At 37.7% G+C, this 18,825-nt stretch overlaps 1 protein-coding gene across 1 annotated transcript in view; it reads right to left on the bottom strand.

The window, feature by feature from the left end:
• The window catches only part of DNAH14 (dynein axonemal heavy chain 14), a 526,180-nt gene that overhangs the window by 299,706 nt on the left and 207,649 nt on the right, over nucleotides 1-18,825 (bottom strand). The window contains exons 29-34 of the mRNA XM_045397720.2: nucleotides 17,935-18,166; nucleotides 17,203-17,256; nucleotides 15,326-15,471; nucleotides 4,231-4,299; nucleotides 3,412-3,598; nucleotides 2,459-2,535 (exon numbers count right to left, since the gene is read on the bottom strand). Of these exons, the coding sequence (XP_045253655.2) occupies nucleotides 2,459-2,535; nucleotides 3,412-3,598; nucleotides 4,231-4,299; nucleotides 15,326-15,471; nucleotides 17,203-17,256; nucleotides 17,935-18,166 (765 nt within the window). The remainder of the gene's footprint in view (nucleotides 1-2,458; nucleotides 2,536-3,411; nucleotides 3,599-4,230; nucleotides 4,300-15,325; nucleotides 15,472-17,202; nucleotides 17,257-17,934; nucleotides 18,167-18,825) is intronic.

Below are 18,825 nucleotides of genomic sequence, written 5' to 3'. Positions count from 1 at the left end.
ACAACTTTGTCATAATTTTATAAGGCAGCCCAAGGATATTAATACACTGCTTTCTGTTTTAATTTAAATACCCTGAAAGTATATTTGAGAATTAACATTAAGTTCTTCCAACATGATCTAGAAAGAAAAAGTAGAAATAAAAGGGAGGGATGAATTACTATGCTAGGGAAATGAGACAAATTTGTAGTATTCTTGGGTGGCTAAGAAATATGGTCAGAGGCCTTAGGAAGAATAGGGTGGGACAGAAGGAAAGGAAGGGACAGGGAAGGGAAGAGGAAACAGGTAAGAACAATACTTATTATTTTGGTGTCAAGAAGGGTGAAGAAACTTTCAAAAAGTAAAATTGTCTAATATTATTTTTTTGGTTGTTCACTGTGCTTTACTCTGATAACAAAAAATTCATCAACCCTCTTAAAATATAGTCATCTTCATACAATCACATGGCTTCTGTGGTGCTTTAAAGGAATCAAAGAAATGGAGCTGTCACATTTAGGGCACCACAGACTAGAGAGAAGGGAGCTGCTTTCAGTGGCAGGAGACAGTTTCCTGTATACTGGAAATGGAAACTCTAATTGAAGGGTGCCCATGAGAACTTTAGATTTCCTGTCATTTGAAGACAATCAAGTGCTTTGAATGGAGAGCAGTACTACTTTCACTGGAATACTTATGTAAAGAACTAGGTGACTATAGGACTATAAAATCCAGAGGACTTGAGGACATCAGGGAGCTATACTTGAGTTTCATATATGAGTGCTATTTATCTTTATTAAAAAATCATAAAACATTTAACAACAGACACCTATTTACATGCCATCAATATTATACAGGCCATTTTGCAGTATATGCCTCAGTTCTTTTATTTTTAAGAAATAAATTATTACAGCTTTATCCCCTATCCTTTGCTCTCTTTTTTTTATTGTATGTGTATGTATCTGTAAGCAATCCATATTATTATGTTTTAAAAGGGAAATAGTTAACATGTTGATATATCCTTTTGCAACATATTTATCTTTTTATTTCATTTTAAATAGGCAGTACAAGAATATAGCCCCAATCATACCAATATGAAAAGGTATATCTTGTCCCTTTCTACCCAGAAAGGAAAAAGCATGTCCGCTTCCCTATAGTTTCACCAAGGTTTTGCCCAACTTTGTATTTTTGCCCATCTGTTAAGGGAAAAACAGAATTTCAGTGTCATTTTAATTTGCATTCTTTCATTATGAGTGGGGTTGAGTGTACTTTCATATACTTAAGGCACTTTTATATTTCTTTTTCCAAGAACTATCTGTTGATGTCCTTTGCCCATTTTCCTATTGATTTTTTCCCCAAATGTTTAGAAAATCTTCATATATTAAGAGGATAAGCTATGTGTAATATGAGTTACAATTTTTTCACTAGTTTATCAATTGTCTTTTGACTTCAAAAAACATACTTTTGACCATTTATAAATCTTTTCTGTTGTGGATTCTAGATTTAGAGTCTTAGTTTTAAAGATCTTCCATACTCTAAGAACAAAGGACATTTGTTTCTTCAAATACATTTAAATTTTTTACATTTAAATTATTTTATCCTTTTAGAGTTTATCCTAGTAAATGATGTGGACAATGGTTCCAACTTGATCTTTATCCTGATGGCTGTTTAGTTTTCCCAAAAGCATTCACTAAAAAGTCTATTCTTCCCCATGGATTTATGATATAATAAATGCCCAAAGCATAATAGTTCTATTTTTGGACCTTCTATACTGTTCCAATGGTTTGCTTTTCTACTCATGAGCCAGTACCACAGTGTTTTAATTATTGAAGCTTTGTTATATGTCTTAATACATAAAGGGATATCTCCCCTTCATTGCTCTTGCTTTTTAATATTTTTCTAGCTAGTCTCATTTTTCCATGTGAACTTTAGGACCAGCTTGCCTAAAAACAAGCAAATTAACAAACTAAATATCCTTTTAATATTTTACTGAGATTGCATTTCCATTTGTAAATTAATGTTTAGAGTATTTAAATCATTATGATGTTAAGTCCTTTAAGATGTTATGATTTTATTAATGTGGTATATTATTTCATTTAAATACATTTTCATTTTTTTCAATCCTGTTTTAAAGTTTTCCTCATTTGGGTTTTACACATTTGTCACATAGGTATATTCATATAGGCTTTACATTTCTCATTGAGTTATTGTTCTTCTAAATGAGGTCTTTTGTTCTAGTGTATCTTTTATTATGTAAAACACTTTTTTTTTTTTTAAAGAATAGGCTCTCTATTGGGAAAAAGTACTCTGATTTTGTGCATTTTTTCTTACTCTTCCTTCATATTCTTAAATAATCTCTGCCTTACTTTACTATGACAGTCTAGGGGGCTCCTTGTTTTAACTTGGCATCATCACCTGTAATTCTACAAATTATTTTCCCAGCAATATATAACTGCCCTTTGACCTAACAATTCAAAATTCAACTGACCATTTAAACTCCCGTTTCTTCGTTCCAGCCATTATTAAAACTATCTTCAGAGATCTCAAGCCAAAATTATAATGATCCTATCAAACATTAAAATATTTGAATTATTAAAGTTTCTAAAGAAAAAATGTGAAAACAAATGCATACAGTATATAGGTAAATTACAGGTAATCTATGCTATGCAGGGAAACAGTGATATGAATCCAAAAAACCCTTGGTTATACTGCTAATGCTCTCATTTATCTCCCAGAGTGATGCTCCTAAAGTCTCACTCTTAAAGACTAACAAATATTAAAGGTGTTAAGAAATATCAGTATCTGAATTAAGTTTTCTTTGAACTAGAATGAGATAAATTGAAAGAAAATTAAAAGAGGAGGACTTTTGGAGAAAATGTGGTTAGCTGTTCAAACCATTTTGCATTAGCAACAAATACTCTGGCATATGCTAGAACAATAATTGTCAAAGTGTAGAACCTAGATCAGCAGCATCAGTAACAGTTTAGAACTTGTCTGAAATACAAATTCTTGAACCCCACACCAGATGTACAGAATTAGAAACTCAGGAGTAAGGCCCAGCATTTTGTGTTTTAACAAATCCTCCAAATGATTCTGGTATAGAATAAAGTTTGAGAATAATTGCTCTAGATATTAACTTCCTTGTATGGAAAAAAATAGTCCGTAATTTAAAAATAACAAATGCTCAATTACTCTTTCCGGATCTTGGAGGAAAGACTTAGAATCTTGAATGATTTTACAGTTTGCCTTATATGAAGCTCATACATGGACTTTACATGTTGATGGAAATTCTAGTTCCATTATTTTGATGTGTTGATAGGAATTCTAGCTCCCTTCTTTGGTATAGTCCCAGGTCATCCCTGGACCAATACCAGAAAAGTATTACTTAAAGTTATTTTTATATAATCACCTTTAAATATTTTGAGAAAAGTAGCTATTTACCTGTTGTGAGAGCTGTTTGCATGCTAATTCATAAAGGTTAGTTAACTTTTCAGAGAGTGACTTTGCAGATTTGAAACCAAATGAAAACAATATTATTTCAGCAATCATTTGATAATGGGGCACCATCATTGCCACTGGGCGAAACAGAGATTTTAAGTTATCTGGGAGCTCTACTCCACCTTTGTATCTGAAGAGGAAAAGAAAAACAAACAATAAAAACACTACTTTTCAATTTTTCAAATAAGGAATCACATACTTTTCCCCAAAATAATCATATTGGTGTTCTATGTGACCTTTATCTGAAAATTAGTTTATAAGATAGTTTTTATTGTAACCTTTCATCTTACAGAGCTTCTTGGTTTATCATATTTTCTTCCTGTTCCTCCTCCCACAATTTACCTCATATTAGTTCCCTCTGATTCTCTGGACTATTACAGCATTCAATCAGATATTTACTGAATCTGCCCAACCTCCACTCCCTGCAACCACTATTGTCTTATTCCTCCTGCCACTCTCATCAGTTTTTCTGCCTGTGTCTTCTTTGTGAAAAACTGCTGACCCTTTTTCCTTTCTCTCTGGGTATTCATGAAGTAAAAATATGTCTTCATCAGTAGCTTAATGAATGTGAGATTATCCTTATCCATACGAACAGGTGCAGAGTACAGCTGTTCATAAATGGTGTGGGGAATGGAAGTGTTCAGAGGATGATGGAGGCAGATGCATGGACAGATACAAATGTCAAGCAACTCCATCTGTAGATAAGATTTAAGAAAATGATTTTTGTCTGTGTCTGTTCCCACTATATTCAATTATACTCACCTGGGATTCATGGTGATAAATACTGCACAAGACATATTGATACGAATTTCTTTTCCTTCCAGTACAAATCTAAAAGACATTATAGTATTCATCACTAGCACTGTTTTCTCTAGTCCAAAGTATGTTTTTTTTAAATTAATTTATTATTATTATTCTACTTTAAGTTCTAGGGTACATGTGCATAACGTGCAGGTTTGTTACATATGTATACTTGTGCCATGTTGCTGTGCTGCACCCATCAACTCGTCAGCACCCATCAACTCGTCATTTACATCAGGTATAACTCCCAATGCAATCCCTCCCGCCTTCCCCCTCCCCATGATAGGCCCCGGTGTGTGACGTTCCCCTTCTCGAGTCCAAGTGATCTCATTGTTCAGTTCCCACCTATGAGTGAGAACATGCAGTGTTTGGTTTTCTGTTCTTGTGATAGTTTGCTAAGAATGATGGTTTCCAGCTGCATCCCTGTCCCTACAAAGGACACAAACTCATCCTTTTTTATGGCTGCATAGTATTCCATGGTGTATATGTGCCACATTTTCTTAATCCAGTCTGTCACTGATGGACATCTGGGTTGATTCCAAGTCTTTGCTATTGTGAATAGTGCCGCAATAAACATACGTGTGCATGTGTCTTTATAGCAGCATGATTTATAATCCTTTGGGTATATCCCCAGTAATGGGATGGCTGGGTCATATGGTACATCTAGTTCTAGATCCTTGAGGAATTGCCATACTGTTTTCCATAATGGTTGAACTAGTTTACAATCCCACCAACAGTGTAAAAGTGTTCCTATTCCTCCACATCCTCTTCAGCACCTGTTGTTTCCTGACTTTTTAATGATCGCCATTCTAACTGGTGTGAGATGGTATCTCATTGTGGTTTTGATTTGCATTTCCCTGATGGCCAGTGATGATGAGCATTTTTTTATGTCTGTTGGCTGTATTAATGTCTTCTTTTGAGAAATGTCTGTTCATATCCTTTGCCCACTTTTTGATGGGGTTGTTTGTTTTTTTCTTGTAAATTTGTTTGAGTTCTTTGTAGGTTCTGGATATTAGCCCTTTGTCAGATGAGTAGATTGCAAAAATTTTCTCCCATTCTGTAGGTTGCCTGTTCACTCTGATGGTAGTTTCTTTTGCTGTGCAGAAGCTCTTTAGTTTAATGAGATTCCATTTGTCAATTTTGGCTTTTGTGGCCATTGCTTTTGGTGTTTTAGACATGAAGTCTTTGCCCATGCCTATGTCCTGAATGGTACTACCTAGGTTTTCTTCTAGGATTTTTATGGTATTAGGTCTAACATTTAAGTCTCTAATCCATCTTGAATTAATTTTCGTATAAGGAGTAAGGAAAGGATCCAGTTTCAGCTTTCTACTTATGGCTAGCCATTTTCCCAGCACCATTTATTAAATAGGGAATCCTTGCCCCATTTCTTGTTTCTCTCAGGTTTGTCAAAGATCAGATGGCTGTAGATGTGTGGTATTATTTCTGAGGACTGTGTTCTGTTCCATTGGTCTATATCTCTGTTTTGGTACCAGTACCATGCTGTTTTGGTTACTGTAGCCTTGTAGTATAGTTTGAAGTCAGGTAGCGTGATGCCTCCAGCTTTGTTCTTTTGACTTAGGATTGTCTTTTAGATGCGGGCTCTTTTTTGGTTCCATATGAACTTTAAAGCAGTTTTTTCCAATTCTGTGAAGAAACTCGTTGGTAGCTTGATGGGGATGGCATTGAATCTATAAATAACCTTGGGCAGATTGACCATTTTCACGATATTGATTCTTCCCATCCATGAGCATGGTATGTTCTTCCATTTGTTTGTGTCCTCTTTTATTTCACTGAGCAGTGGCTTATAGTTCTCCTTGAAGAGGTCCTTTACATCCCTTGTAAGTTGGATTCCTAGGTATTTTATTCTCTTTGAAGCAATTGTGAATGGAAGTTCATTTATGATTTGACTCTCTGTTTGTCTGTTATTGGTGTAGACGAATGCTTGTGATTTTTGCACATTAATTTTGTATCCTGAGACTTTGCTGAAGTTGCTTATCAGCTTAAGGAGATTTTGGGCTGAGACGATGGGGTTTTCTAAATATACAATCATGTCATCTGCAAACAGGGACAATTTGACTTCTTCTTTTCCTAACTGAATACTCTTGATTTCTTTCTCTTGCCTGATGGCCCTAGCCAGAACTTCCAACACTGTGTTGAATAGGAGTGGTGAGAGAGGGCATCCCTGTCTTGTGCCAGTTTTCAAAGGGAATTTTTCCAGTTTTTGCCCATTCAGTATGATATTGGCTGTGGGTTTGTCATAAATAGCTCTTACGATTTTGAGGTACATTCCAACAATACCGAATTTATTGAGAGTTTTTAGCATGAAGGGCTGTTGAATTTTGTCAAAAGCCTTTTCTGCATCTATTGAGATAACCATGTGGTTCTTGTCTTTGGTTCTGTTTATATGCTGGATTATGTTTATTGATTTGCATATGTTGAAGCAGCCTTGCATCCCAGGGATGAAGCCCACTTGATCATGTGGATAAGCTTTTGGATGTGTTGCTGAATCCGGTTTGCCAGTATTTTATTGAGGATTTTTGCATCGATGTTCATCAGGGATATTGGTCTAAAATTCTCTTTTTTTGTTGTGTCTCTGCCAGGCTTTGGTATCAGAATGATGTTGGCCTCATAAAATGAGTTAGGGAGGATTCCCTCTTTTTCTATTGATTGGAATAGTTTCAGAAGGAATGGTATCAGCTCCTCCTTGTACCTCTGGTAGAATTCAGCTGTGAATCCATCTGGTCCTGGACTTTTTTTGGTTGGTAGGCTATTAATTATTGCCTCAATTTCAGAGCCTGCTATTGGTTTATTCAGGGATTCAACTTCTTCCTGGTTTAGTCTTGGAAGAGTGTAAGTGTCCAGGAAATTATCCATTTCTTCTAGATTTTCCAGTTTATTTGCGTAGAGGTGTTTATAGTATTCTCTGTTGGTAGTTCGTATTTCTGTGGGGTCGGTGGTGACATCCCCTTCATCATTTTTTATTGCGTCTATTTGATTCTTCTCTCTTTTCTTCTTTATTGGTCTTGCTAGCAGTCTGTCAATTTTGTTGATATTTTCAAAAAATCAGCTCCTGGATTCATTGATTTTTTGGAGGGTTTTTTGTGTCTCTATCTCCTTCAGTTCTGCTCTGATCTTAGTTATTTCTAGCCTTCTGCTAGCTTTCGAATGTGTTTGCTTTTGCGTCTCTAGTTCTTTTAATTGTGATGTTAGAGTGTCAGTTTTAGATCTTTCCTGCTTTCTCTTGTGGGCATTTAGTGCTATAAATTTCCCTCTGCACACTGCTTTAAATGTGTCCCAGAGATTCTGGTATGTTGTATCTTTGTTCTCATTGGTTTCAAAGAACATCTTTATTTCTGCCTTCATTTCGTTATGTACCCAGTAGTCATTCAGGAGCAGGTTGTTCAGTTTCCATGTAGTTGAGTGGTTTTGATTGAGTTTCTTAGTCCTGAGTTCTAGTTTGATTGCACTGTGGTCTGAGAGACAGTTTGTTATAATTTCTGTCCTTGTATATTTGCTGAGGAGTGCTTTACTTCCAATTACGTGGTCGATTTTGGAATAAGTGCGATGTGGTGCTGAGAAGAATGTATATTCTGTTGAGTTGGGGTGGAGAGTTCTATAGATGTCTATTAGGTCTGCTTGCTGCAGAGATGAGTTCAATTCCTGGATATCCTTGTTAACTTTCTGTCTCGTTGATCTGTCTAATGTTGACAGTGGAGTGTTGAAGTCTCCCATTATTATTGTATGGGAGTCTAAATCTCTTTGTAAGTCTCTAAGGACTTGCTTTATGAATCTGGGTGCTCCTGTATTGGGGGCATATATATTTAGGATAGTTAGCTCTTCCTGTTGAATTGATCCCTTTACCATTATGTAATGGCCTTCTTTGTCTCTTTTGATCTTTGATGGTTTAAAGTCTGTTTTATCAGAGACTAGTATTGCAACCCCTGCTTTTTTTTGTTCTCCATTTGCTTGGTAAATCTTCCTCCATCCCTTTATTTTGAGCCTATGTTTGTCTCTGCGTGTGAGATGGGTCTCCTGAATACAGCAGACTGATGGGTCTTGACTCTTGATCCAGTTTGCCAGTCTGTGTCTTTTAATTGGAGCATTTAGTCCATTTACCTTTAAGGTTAATATTGTTATGTGTGAACTTGATCCTGCCATTATGATATTAACTGGTTATTTTGCTCGTTAGTTGATGCAGTTTCTTCCTAGCCTCGATGGTCTTTACATTTTGGCATGTTTTTGCAATGGCTGGTACCGGTTGTTCCTTTCCATGTTGAGTGCTTCCTTCAGGGTCTCATGTAAGGCAGGCCTAGTGGTGGCAAAATCTCTAAGCATTTGCTTATCTGTAAAGGATTTTATTTCTCCTTCACTTATGAAACTTAGTTGGCTGGATATGAAATTCTGGGTTTAAAATTCTTTTCTTTAAGAATGTTGATTATTGGCCTCCACTCTCTTCTGGCTTGTAGACTTTCTGCCAAGAGATCTGCTGTTAGTCTGATGGGCTTCCCTTTGTGGGTAACCCGACCTTTCTCTCTGGCTGCCCTTAAGACTTTTTCCTTCATTTCAACTTTGGTGAATCTGGCAATTATGTGTCTTGGAGTTGCTCTTCTCGAGGAGTATCTTTCTGGCGTTCTCTGTATTTCCTGGGTTTGAATGTTGGCCTGCCCTACTAGGTTGGGGAAGTTCTCCTGGATGATATCCTGCAGAGTGTTTTCCAACTTGGTTCCATTTTCCCCCTCACTTTCAGCCACCCCAATCAGACGTAGATTTGGTCTTTTTACATAATCCCATACTTCTTGCAGGCTTTGTTCATTTCTTTTTCTTCTTTTTTCTTTTGGTTTCTCTTCTTGCTTCATTTCATTCATTTGATCCTCAATCGCTGATACTCTTTCTTCCAGTTGATCGAGTCGGTTACTGAAGCTTGTGCATTTGTCACGTATTTCTCGTGTCATGGTTTTCATGTCTTTCATTTCGTTTATGACCTTCTCTGCATTAATTACTCTAGCCATCAATTCTTCCACTTTTTTTTCAAGATTTTTAGTTTCTTTGCGCTGGGTACGTAATTCCTCCTTTAGCTCTGAGAAGTTTGATGGACTGAGGCCTTCTTCTCTCATCTCGTCAAAGTCATTCTCCGTCCAGCTTTGATCTGTTACTGGCGATGAGCTGCGCCCTTTTGCCGGGGGAGATGCGCTCTTATTTTTGGAATTTCCAGCTTTTCTGCTCTGCTTTTTCCCCATCTTTGTGGTTTTATCTGCCCCTGGTCTTTGATGATGGTGACGTACTGATGGGGTTTTGGTGTAGGTGTCCCTCCTGTTTGATAGTTTTCCTTCTAACAGTCAGGACCCTCAGCTGTAGGTCTGTTGGAGATTGCTTGAGGTCCACTCCAGACCCTGTTTGCCTGGGTATCAGCAGCAGGGGCTGCAGAAGATAGAATATTGCTGAGCAACGAGTGTACCTGTCTGATTCTTGCTTTGGAAGCTTCCTCTCAGGGGTGTACTCCACCCTGTGAGGTGTGGGGTGTCGGTCTGCCCCTAGTGGGGGATGTCTCCCAGTTAGGCTACTCAGGGGTCAGAGACCCACTTGAGCAGGCAGTCTGTCCCTTCTCAGATCTCAACCTCCGTGTTGGGAGATTCTTCAAAGCTGTCAGAGTCGTTTGTGTCTGCAGAGGTTTCTGCTGCTTTTGTTGTTGTTTAGTTGTGCCCTGTCCCCAGAGGTGGAGTCTACAGAGACAGGCAGGTTTCCTTGAGCTGCTGTGAGCTCCACCCAGTTCGAGCTTCCCAGGGGCTTTGTTTACCTACTTAAGCCTCAGCAATGGCAGGCGCCCCTCCCCCAGCCTCGCTGCTGCCTTGCGGTTAGATCTCAGACTGCTGTGCTAGCAATGAGGGAGGCTCCGTGGGCATGGGACCCTCCCGGCCAGGTGTGGGATACAATCTCCTGGTGTGCCCGTTTGCTTAAAGCGCAGTATTGGGGTGGGAGTTACCTGATTTTCCAGGTGTTGTGTGTCTCGGTTCCCCTGGCTAGGAAAAGGGACTCCCTTCCCCCTTGCACTTCCCAGGTGAGGCGATGCCTCGTCCTGCTTCAGCTCTCGCTGGTCGGGCTGCAGCAGCTGACCAGCACCGATTGTCCGGCACTCCCTAGTGAGATGAACCCAGTACCTCAGTTGAAAATGCAGAAATCACCGGTCTTCTGTGTCGCTCGTGCTGGGAGTTGGAGACTGGAGCTGTTCCTATTCGGCCATCTTGCTCCGTCCCCCCAAAGTATGTTAAAACTATAAGTGAGTTTGGAAACTTTATTAAGGCTGTGTTACATTTAAATGCAAACAGAGCACACTGGAAAAAACAATGGTGAGAGAAAAAAGAAGAAATAGGAGGCTCATGCTGAGCCAAAATTGTCACCCCTGCTGGGATTCAGATGTATTTGATCATGTCCAAAGATGTTTCTGGGACCTGAGGCTGGAAAATACCTAGCTGAATGAGTTGACTTACATAGTAAAAGGAACCTGGGGAGACTCTTGGGGAAGAAAAGAGCTCTGCCTGGAAGATATAGTAGAACACAGAATGGGGCACAGCACAGACATCCTGCTTCAGCATGGAACACAGCCTGTCTCCCAAGTGTCCCTAGCCTGTTTAAAAACTCTGGGACCACTATGAGATAGAATGCTTGGCATGAACATCAGTGTCCTACAATCAGCACCAGTGGTAGAGACAATAGGAGAAATCCTATAGTGATTTCTTGGTCAGCTGATACCAAAGAGGGTGGTCAAAACAGGAAAACAATTGGGACAAAACAGAGGGGAACTCACTGGACATAAATGGGGAAAACTTTCCAGAGGCTGAGGTGTAGCAAAGAGTCTGTGAAATGTTACTGTGACTGCCCCCCCGCAACTGTATCCACAGGTTTATGAGTCCTGTAATACTAGCTTTAACAGTTTGAACAAAATCCATGAGAGAAAAGCCACAAGTTAGTATCCATTAGCTTGTATTAGAAATATTAGATTATAATACAATTTTATATGTTCATAAATCATATGAGTACTAAAATTACCTAAAGAGAAAAATTTTTTGCTTTTATTACTGAACATTAGCATTACTAACAAATACTGTTATTACAGAGCTTTTCAATAAAAGCACATTAATTCAGAGTAATAAGACAAGAGGGCTCTTCAGGTGTGTGGCCAGTATACCCACTTTGCTTTTTATCTCGCTGGGCATGGTGGCTCATGCCTGTAATTCCAGCACTTCGGGAGGCCGAAGTGGGTAGATCACACTGAGGTCAAGAGTTCGAGACCAGCCTGGCCAACATGGTAAAACCCCACCTCTACTAAAAATACAAAAATTAGCCAGGCATGGTGGTGCCACCTGTAATACCAGCATAAGAATTGTTTGAACCTGGGAGGCAGAGGTTGCAGTAAGCCGAGATCATGCCACTGGACTCCAGCTTGGGCAACAGAGTGAGACGTCTGCCTTAAAAAAAAAAATGTATGTGGAAACAAATACAAATAACCATCAGGTAATATTAGGAACACCTCTAGGCACACAAACTAGAAAATCTGGAAGAAATGGATATGTTCCTAAACATACATACTCTCCCAAGACTGAACCAGAAAGAAGTTGAAGCCCTGAACAGACCAATAATGACCTCCAAAATGTAATCAGTAATAAATAGCCTACCAACCAAAAAAAGCCTAGGACCGAACACATTCACAGCCAAATTCTATCAGATATACAAAGAAGAGCTGACTGGTACCATTCCTACTGAAAATATTCTAAAAAATCGAGGAGGAGGGACTCCTCTGTAACTCATTCTATGGGAACAGCATCACCCTAACACTAAAACCTGGCAAAGACACAACAACAACAAAAAACTTCAGGCCAATATCCTTCATGAACACCAATGAAAGAATCTTCAACAAAATACTGGCAAATCGAATCCAGCAGCATATCAAAAAGCTTATCCACCACTATTAACTAGGCTTTATGCCTGGGGTGCAAGGTTGGTTCAATATATGCAAATCAATAAATATATTCATTACATAAACAAAACTAAAGACAAAAAAACCACATGATAATCTCAATAGATGCAGAAAAGGCTTTTGATATAATCCAACATGCTTCATGTTAAAAACTCTCAATAAACTAGGTATTGAAGGAACATACCTCAAAATAATGAGTCATTTATGAGAAACTCATAGCCAACACCAATAATGAGTCATTTATGACAAACTCACAGCCAACACCATACTGAATGGGCAAAAACTGGAAGCATTTCCCTTGAAAACTGACACAAGACAAGTATGCCCTCTCTCACCACTCCTATTCAACATAGTCTTGGAAGTCCTGGCCACAGCAATCAAGCAAGAGAAAGAAAGGGCATCCAAATAGGAAGACAGGAAGTCAAGCTATCCCTGTTTGCAGATGCCATGATTCTATATCTAGAAAAACCCATCGTCATGGCCCAAAAGCTTCTTTCAGTGAAGTCTCAGGATACAAAATCAATGCACAAAAATCACTAGCATTCCTACACACCAACAACAGCCATGCCAAGAACCAAATCAGGAACACAATCCCATTCACTGTTGCCACAAAAACAATAAAATACGTAGGAATACAGCTAACCAGGGAGGTTAAAGATCTCTTCCAAGGAAAACTACAAAACACTGATCAAATGGAAAATGGAAAAACATTCCATTCTTATGGACAAGAAGAATCAATATTGCTAAAATGACCATACTGTCCAGTGTAATTTATAGATTCAATGCTATTCCTATCAAACTACCAATGACATTTTAATTCATAGAATTAGAAAAAACTATTTTACAATTCATATGAAACCAAAATGAGTCTGAAAAGCCAAGGCAATCCTAACCAAAAAGAATAAGGCTGGAAGCATCACATTACCCAACTTCAAACTATATTACAAGGCTACAGTTACCAAAACAGCATGGTACTGGTACAAAAAACAGGCACATAGACCAATGGAACAGAGTTGAGAGCCCCAAAATAAGGCTGCACACATACAACCATCTGATCTTTGACAAACATGACAAAAGCAATGGAGAAAAGACTCCCTATTCAACAAATGATGCAGAAGATTGAAACTGGGCCCCTTCCTTTCACCATATACAAAAATCAACTCAAGATGGATTAAAGACTTAAATGTAAAACCCAAAACTATAAAAACCCTGGAAGACAACCTAGGCAGTACCATTTTGGACATAGGAACAGGCAAAGATTTCATGATGAACTCTTTCAATTGACAAAAGCAATTGCAACAAAAGCAAAGATTGACAAATGGGATCCAGTTAAACTAAGGAGCTTCTGCAAAGCAAAAGAAACTATCAACAGAGTAAACAGACAACCCATAGAATGGAAGAAAATTTTTGCAAACTATGCATCTGACAAAGGCCTAATATCTAGAATCTATAAGCAACTTTAACTAATTTACAAGCAAAAAACAAACAACTCTATTAAAAAGTGGGCAAAGGACATGAAGGGAGACTTTTCAAAAGAAGACATATATGCAGGCAACAAACATACGAAAAGAAAGCTCAGGCTGGGCGCAGTGGCTCACGCCTGTAATCCCAGCACTTTGGGAGGCCAAGGAGGGTGGATCACAAGGTCAGGAGTTTGAGACCAGCCTGACCAACGTGGTGAAACCCCATCTCTACTAAAAATACAAAAATTAGCCAGGCATGGTGGCGCATGCCTATAATCCCAGCTACTCAGGAGGCTGAGGCAGGAGAATTGCTTGAACCTGGGAGGCGGATGCTGCAGTGAGTTGAGATTGTGCCATTGCACTCCAGCCTGGGCAACAGAGTGAGACTCCGTCAAAAAAAAAAAAAAAAAAAAAAAAAAAAAAAAAAAAAAAAAAAAAAAGCTCAATGTCACTGATCATTAGAGAAAAGCAAAAGCAAACCAAAACCAAAATGAGACAACATCTCACACGAGTCAGAATGGCTATCACTAAAAAGTCAAAAAATAACAGGTGCTCGCAAGGTTGTGGAGAAAAAGGAACACTTATACACTGTTGGTGGGAGTATAAATTAGTTCAATTATTGTGAGAGACAGTGGCACGATTCCTCAAAGACCTAAAAACAGAACTACCATTTGACCCAGCAATCCCATTACTGGCTATATACCCAAAGGAATACAAATTGTTCCATCATAATGACACATGCCCGAGTATGTTCATTGCAGCATTATTCACAATAGCAAAGACATGGATTCAACACAAATGCCCATCCATGGTAGACTGGATAAAGAAAATGTGGTATATATATACCATGGAATACTATGCAGCCATAAAAAAGAATGAGATCATGTCCTTTGCAGGAACATGGATGGAACTGGAGGCCATTATCAAAAGCAAATTAATGCAGGAGGAGAAAACCAAATACCTCATGTTCTCACTTGTATGTAGGAGCTAAGTGATGAGAACACATGGACTTACAGTGAGCAACAACTGATACTGGGGCCTACTGGAGGGTGGAAGGTAGGAGGAGGGAGACAATCAGAAAACTTTACTAGTGGGTACTAGTTCATACCTGGGTGATGAAATAATCTGTATAACAAATCCCCATGATACCAGTTTACCTATATAACAAATCTGCACATGTGGCCCTGAACTTAAAATAAAGGTTTAAAAAATGTGGAAATTAAAAAAAGCAGCATTTGTTTGGGTTCTTCAAATGCAATATTCTAAGATAAAAAGATAATATGAGAATTTAAGCTGAAAAAATAATTAAAATATAGTTGCATCAGTGTCCTGGTAGCTCAGTAGACTGTTCCAAAGCTTGGGCAAGAATTTGGATACCTCTAAGTTGGCCTGAAAATTAGAGTTATAAATATATTCACATTATTTGCCAAGTAATGGAAACATTCAAGATAACTGCCATTCCCTTTGATGTGTGCTTTAAAACACACACACACACACACACACACACACACCCCTGAAAGACCTAAACACTTATTGGGGAAAAATATTTAACAATAATTAACTAAACAGTAAGTGTGCATCAGATTTCAATTCAAAAGGCATAAACACATTCAACAAGTACCTGGCAGAATAGTTGTCTTTTGCAGCCTTAATTGTTAGGATCTGTGAAGCAATGACAGAGAGAACTTCCAAATCAATTAGATTGAATTCATCGAAACAACTCCAAGCTCCTGACTGAACTAGTCCAAAGAAGAATTTTCTCACTATCTTTAAAAAAAAAAAAAAGATTGATTAGTAAAATTATTATAATGGTGAGAAAATTTACTGAGATGTTAATTTGTACATGTTCTCCCCATGCTATCCAAACCAAGTAAAGGCCTTTTGCGTTTCCCCCTTCTAGGCATTTTTATAGGGTTGAAAGCAGCAGCTGCTTAGATGCTAGACAAGTCAACTACTCTGCTTTTCCCTTCTAAAAGCCCAAACACTCAGCAGAGCAAACTCTGATGCTCACAGGGACCGTGAAGACAGGGCCACAGCTTCTTACGGATTGTACAGAGATGCACCAGACCCTCCCCTGGACAGCCATTTCCCTCACAGAGCTGCACCCTGGGGCAGAGTCTTCAGAACAACTTTCTGGCAGATGGGTGTAAAGTGTGTGAATCTGGGGCTGCCTTTTCTGGATCAGGCAAAGATGCTTTATGGCTTAGTGGCAGGCAGCTGGTGGGCAATGCAAAACACTGAACCACAGGCCCAGATAAGGCAAGACTGCAGGGGGCCCAGCTAAAGCACGCAGCTGCTGCTGGGCTTCTGCCACTTGCCAGAGTGCAGGCCCAGGCTGACCAGGTGCACCCAGTGCTCTGTGAGAGGCTGAAAGTCTGGGATTGAAATCTACTGGTTTGTAAATGTTAGCAACTAAAACAAAGCAACAAAACACACAAAAATATTGACAGGTCTAACTTCTGTGGGCTGAATGCAAGTTGAGGGATGCCTGAACTCTAACGCTAGGTATGGCAAAGAGGAAAGGAAGTGGGAATGGGAACGAGTAAGAGAGAGCCTCATACCGAGAAGGATATAGAAGATGGTTCCTTCCACTGAGCAGCAGGAATCAGATCTTGTCTTAATTTAAAATTTTGGTATTTTGTTCATGGGACGTTTGGGGGCATTAATTCTGACTTTTAAAATATTGCATTAAATATTATTTATCTTAATTAGCAGGCTTTTTGGCCTCACTCATGTGGAGCCCTCATAGGCCCCACTGCTAGTTTCCAGGAAGGAGGCAAGAGTCTATTTGGTAAGTATCTTAAAAATAATAATTGATCAGCTTATTTATGTTGATATTTTTCATGTACTAAATGAGCACAAATTGGAAATGCAGGATCTCAGAGGTAACGTGCTTCGAACACAAACAAAATGACAGCAATAAAATGTATAATGTTTGAACTTAACATGCAAAACAAATTGCAGTATTTTGAAACTTTGAGTAGATTTGCAAGAGACATATTTCAGAATGTTATGAGATATGTCAGATAATGTGCAAACAAAACAAGACTGACAGGAACTTGTAATCATCATCTATATAAACTCTCAAATATTTGTGTTAATCATAATCTTGTCTTAATTACCTTTTCAGTAAATAAATGTATGGGGTTAGGACTTAAAATAAATGTATGTTAATAAAGCAGTACTCTTAGTTGTTTTATATATTCATGTTCCATGTAAGATTTTTTTATTGAAAAGAATCCAACTGTTGAAAAGTTTGAAAACCACTGTCTTAAGGAGTAGTTCACCTGAATAAAAGCAACGTATATAATGTTTTAAATTTCTATTATATTCTAGGTTTCTAGTCCATTAGTTTAAAAGAAATAATAGCATTTAAAGTTCTGTTAATACTTGATGTTTGTCTCAGATAAATATTTTTTCTTGTTCTTTTATTCTTCAATGAATTGTTTTACGTTTTATGTGTACAATATTTCTTCCTGACACATGTTTAAGCTTTACCTTATAATCCAGATTCTCAAAACAGTTGAAGACCACACAATGTTTGCCTAAGGACTGGGAAACAAAAATATTTTAATATCTTTCTTGAATTATGACACAAAATACTAATGTTAAAACTGCGAGAGTAATAAAATGTCTATGTTTTTGAGAAAACTTTTGCAAGATGGAGATGAATTAAAAATCAAATTTAGAGATTCACAAAACTCAATATAATAGTATAAATGTACATATACTGTTACAGTTCAGTTGATTAGTTTATAGAGCATTAAGGTCACGTTTTTACATAAATCTATGAATAAAAAACTATGAAAAAATTCTAGGTTACAAACTATATCCTTTGCTTTCATCAGTAACTACTACTGCTTTTATCTCTCTGTCTGTCTGTCTGTCTCTCTCTCTCTCTTTCTGTCTCTGTCCCTCTCAGTCTCACTTTCTGTCTCTCTCTCTCTCTCTCTCTCACACACACACACACAACAACAATATTAATCATTCACAAGTAGTTTTCCAGCTAAATAAAAAGCATATGTTGGCTTATTGAGATTCTAAGCTGCAGCACACAACAGGCATTCAAAACGTCATTGATGAATTAATTATATGTGAATTAATGAATGTGCTTGTTAATGCAATGAACATCTTAATAGCAGGAATGGTGTAAATTTAAGATACCATCAAAATTTGTGTGACAGAAAAAGAAAAAAAGAAGTTTTTATTCTGGATAGAGAAACCACTTACTTTTGCCAGATCTTTGACAGTCTCAGTTTTTCCTGTACCAGCTGGACCAGCAGGACAGCCTCCTAGATTCAAGTGTAGTGCTTCCATGAGAGTTAGCCAGCATCGGTCTGTGAGAGGTGTAATAACCAATCTTGAGGTACAGCCCAAGTACTCATAGCCATAAGTAAAGCTGGCATTTCCTTGAGATACATAGCACAATTTTTGTTTTTCATTCCATTTATATTGCAAATGTCTGAAAACAAAATTTTAAATGTTCATATTATTTGGTTAAATTATTTTTATTTTTTTCACATGCAGAAACAGAATCAGGATTTAAAATGGAGCATTGATTAAAAAAACAAATAGAAGTAAAAAAATTAAAATCAAATGAGAAGTGTGATATAAAACTCATCAATGACTGATCATATTAGGTATGAAATAGAACTGAAGAATACAAACATGTGAACACACTTCCCTCTGAGGCTAATGGCCTTGCTGATTATGCTGCTTTGGTGTGATGTCAACCCAAATGGGGGATTTATATAAGAATCATCCCTCTGAAGTTTATGGTTTTCAATAAGACTGTGATTGAAGATGATGTTTATCATAATCTGGATCCTTATTATGAGGGTACTTAAGAGAAATGCTATTTGTTCTACATATCAAAACAAATTGAACTTTGTAGAAAATGATTTGCATTTATATCATGAGCACTGTGAATTGTGAATTGTGTAGCTAACCATAAATGTTCACCTCTAGAAGGTTTTGAGTTACAAAACCTTTGTGATAGTGAAAAAATTTTCACTATCAATGAAAAACTATCAAACAATATTTTGTAAATAATTTTACTTTTTTAAATATTAAAACATTGTCAGCGAAAACTCATTCCTACACATTTTTAATTGTTTAGTG

Source organism: Macaca fascicularis, chromosome 1 (genome assembly GCF_037993035.2).
Source record: "Macaca fascicularis isolate 582-1 chromosome 1, T2T-MFA8v1.1".
NCBI lineage: Eukaryota > Metazoa > Chordata > Mammalia > Primates > Cercopithecidae > Macaca > Macaca fascicularis.
The sequence above is the reverse complement of the archived record's forward strand: the minus strand, read 5'-3'. Positions and strand labels throughout refer to the sequence as shown.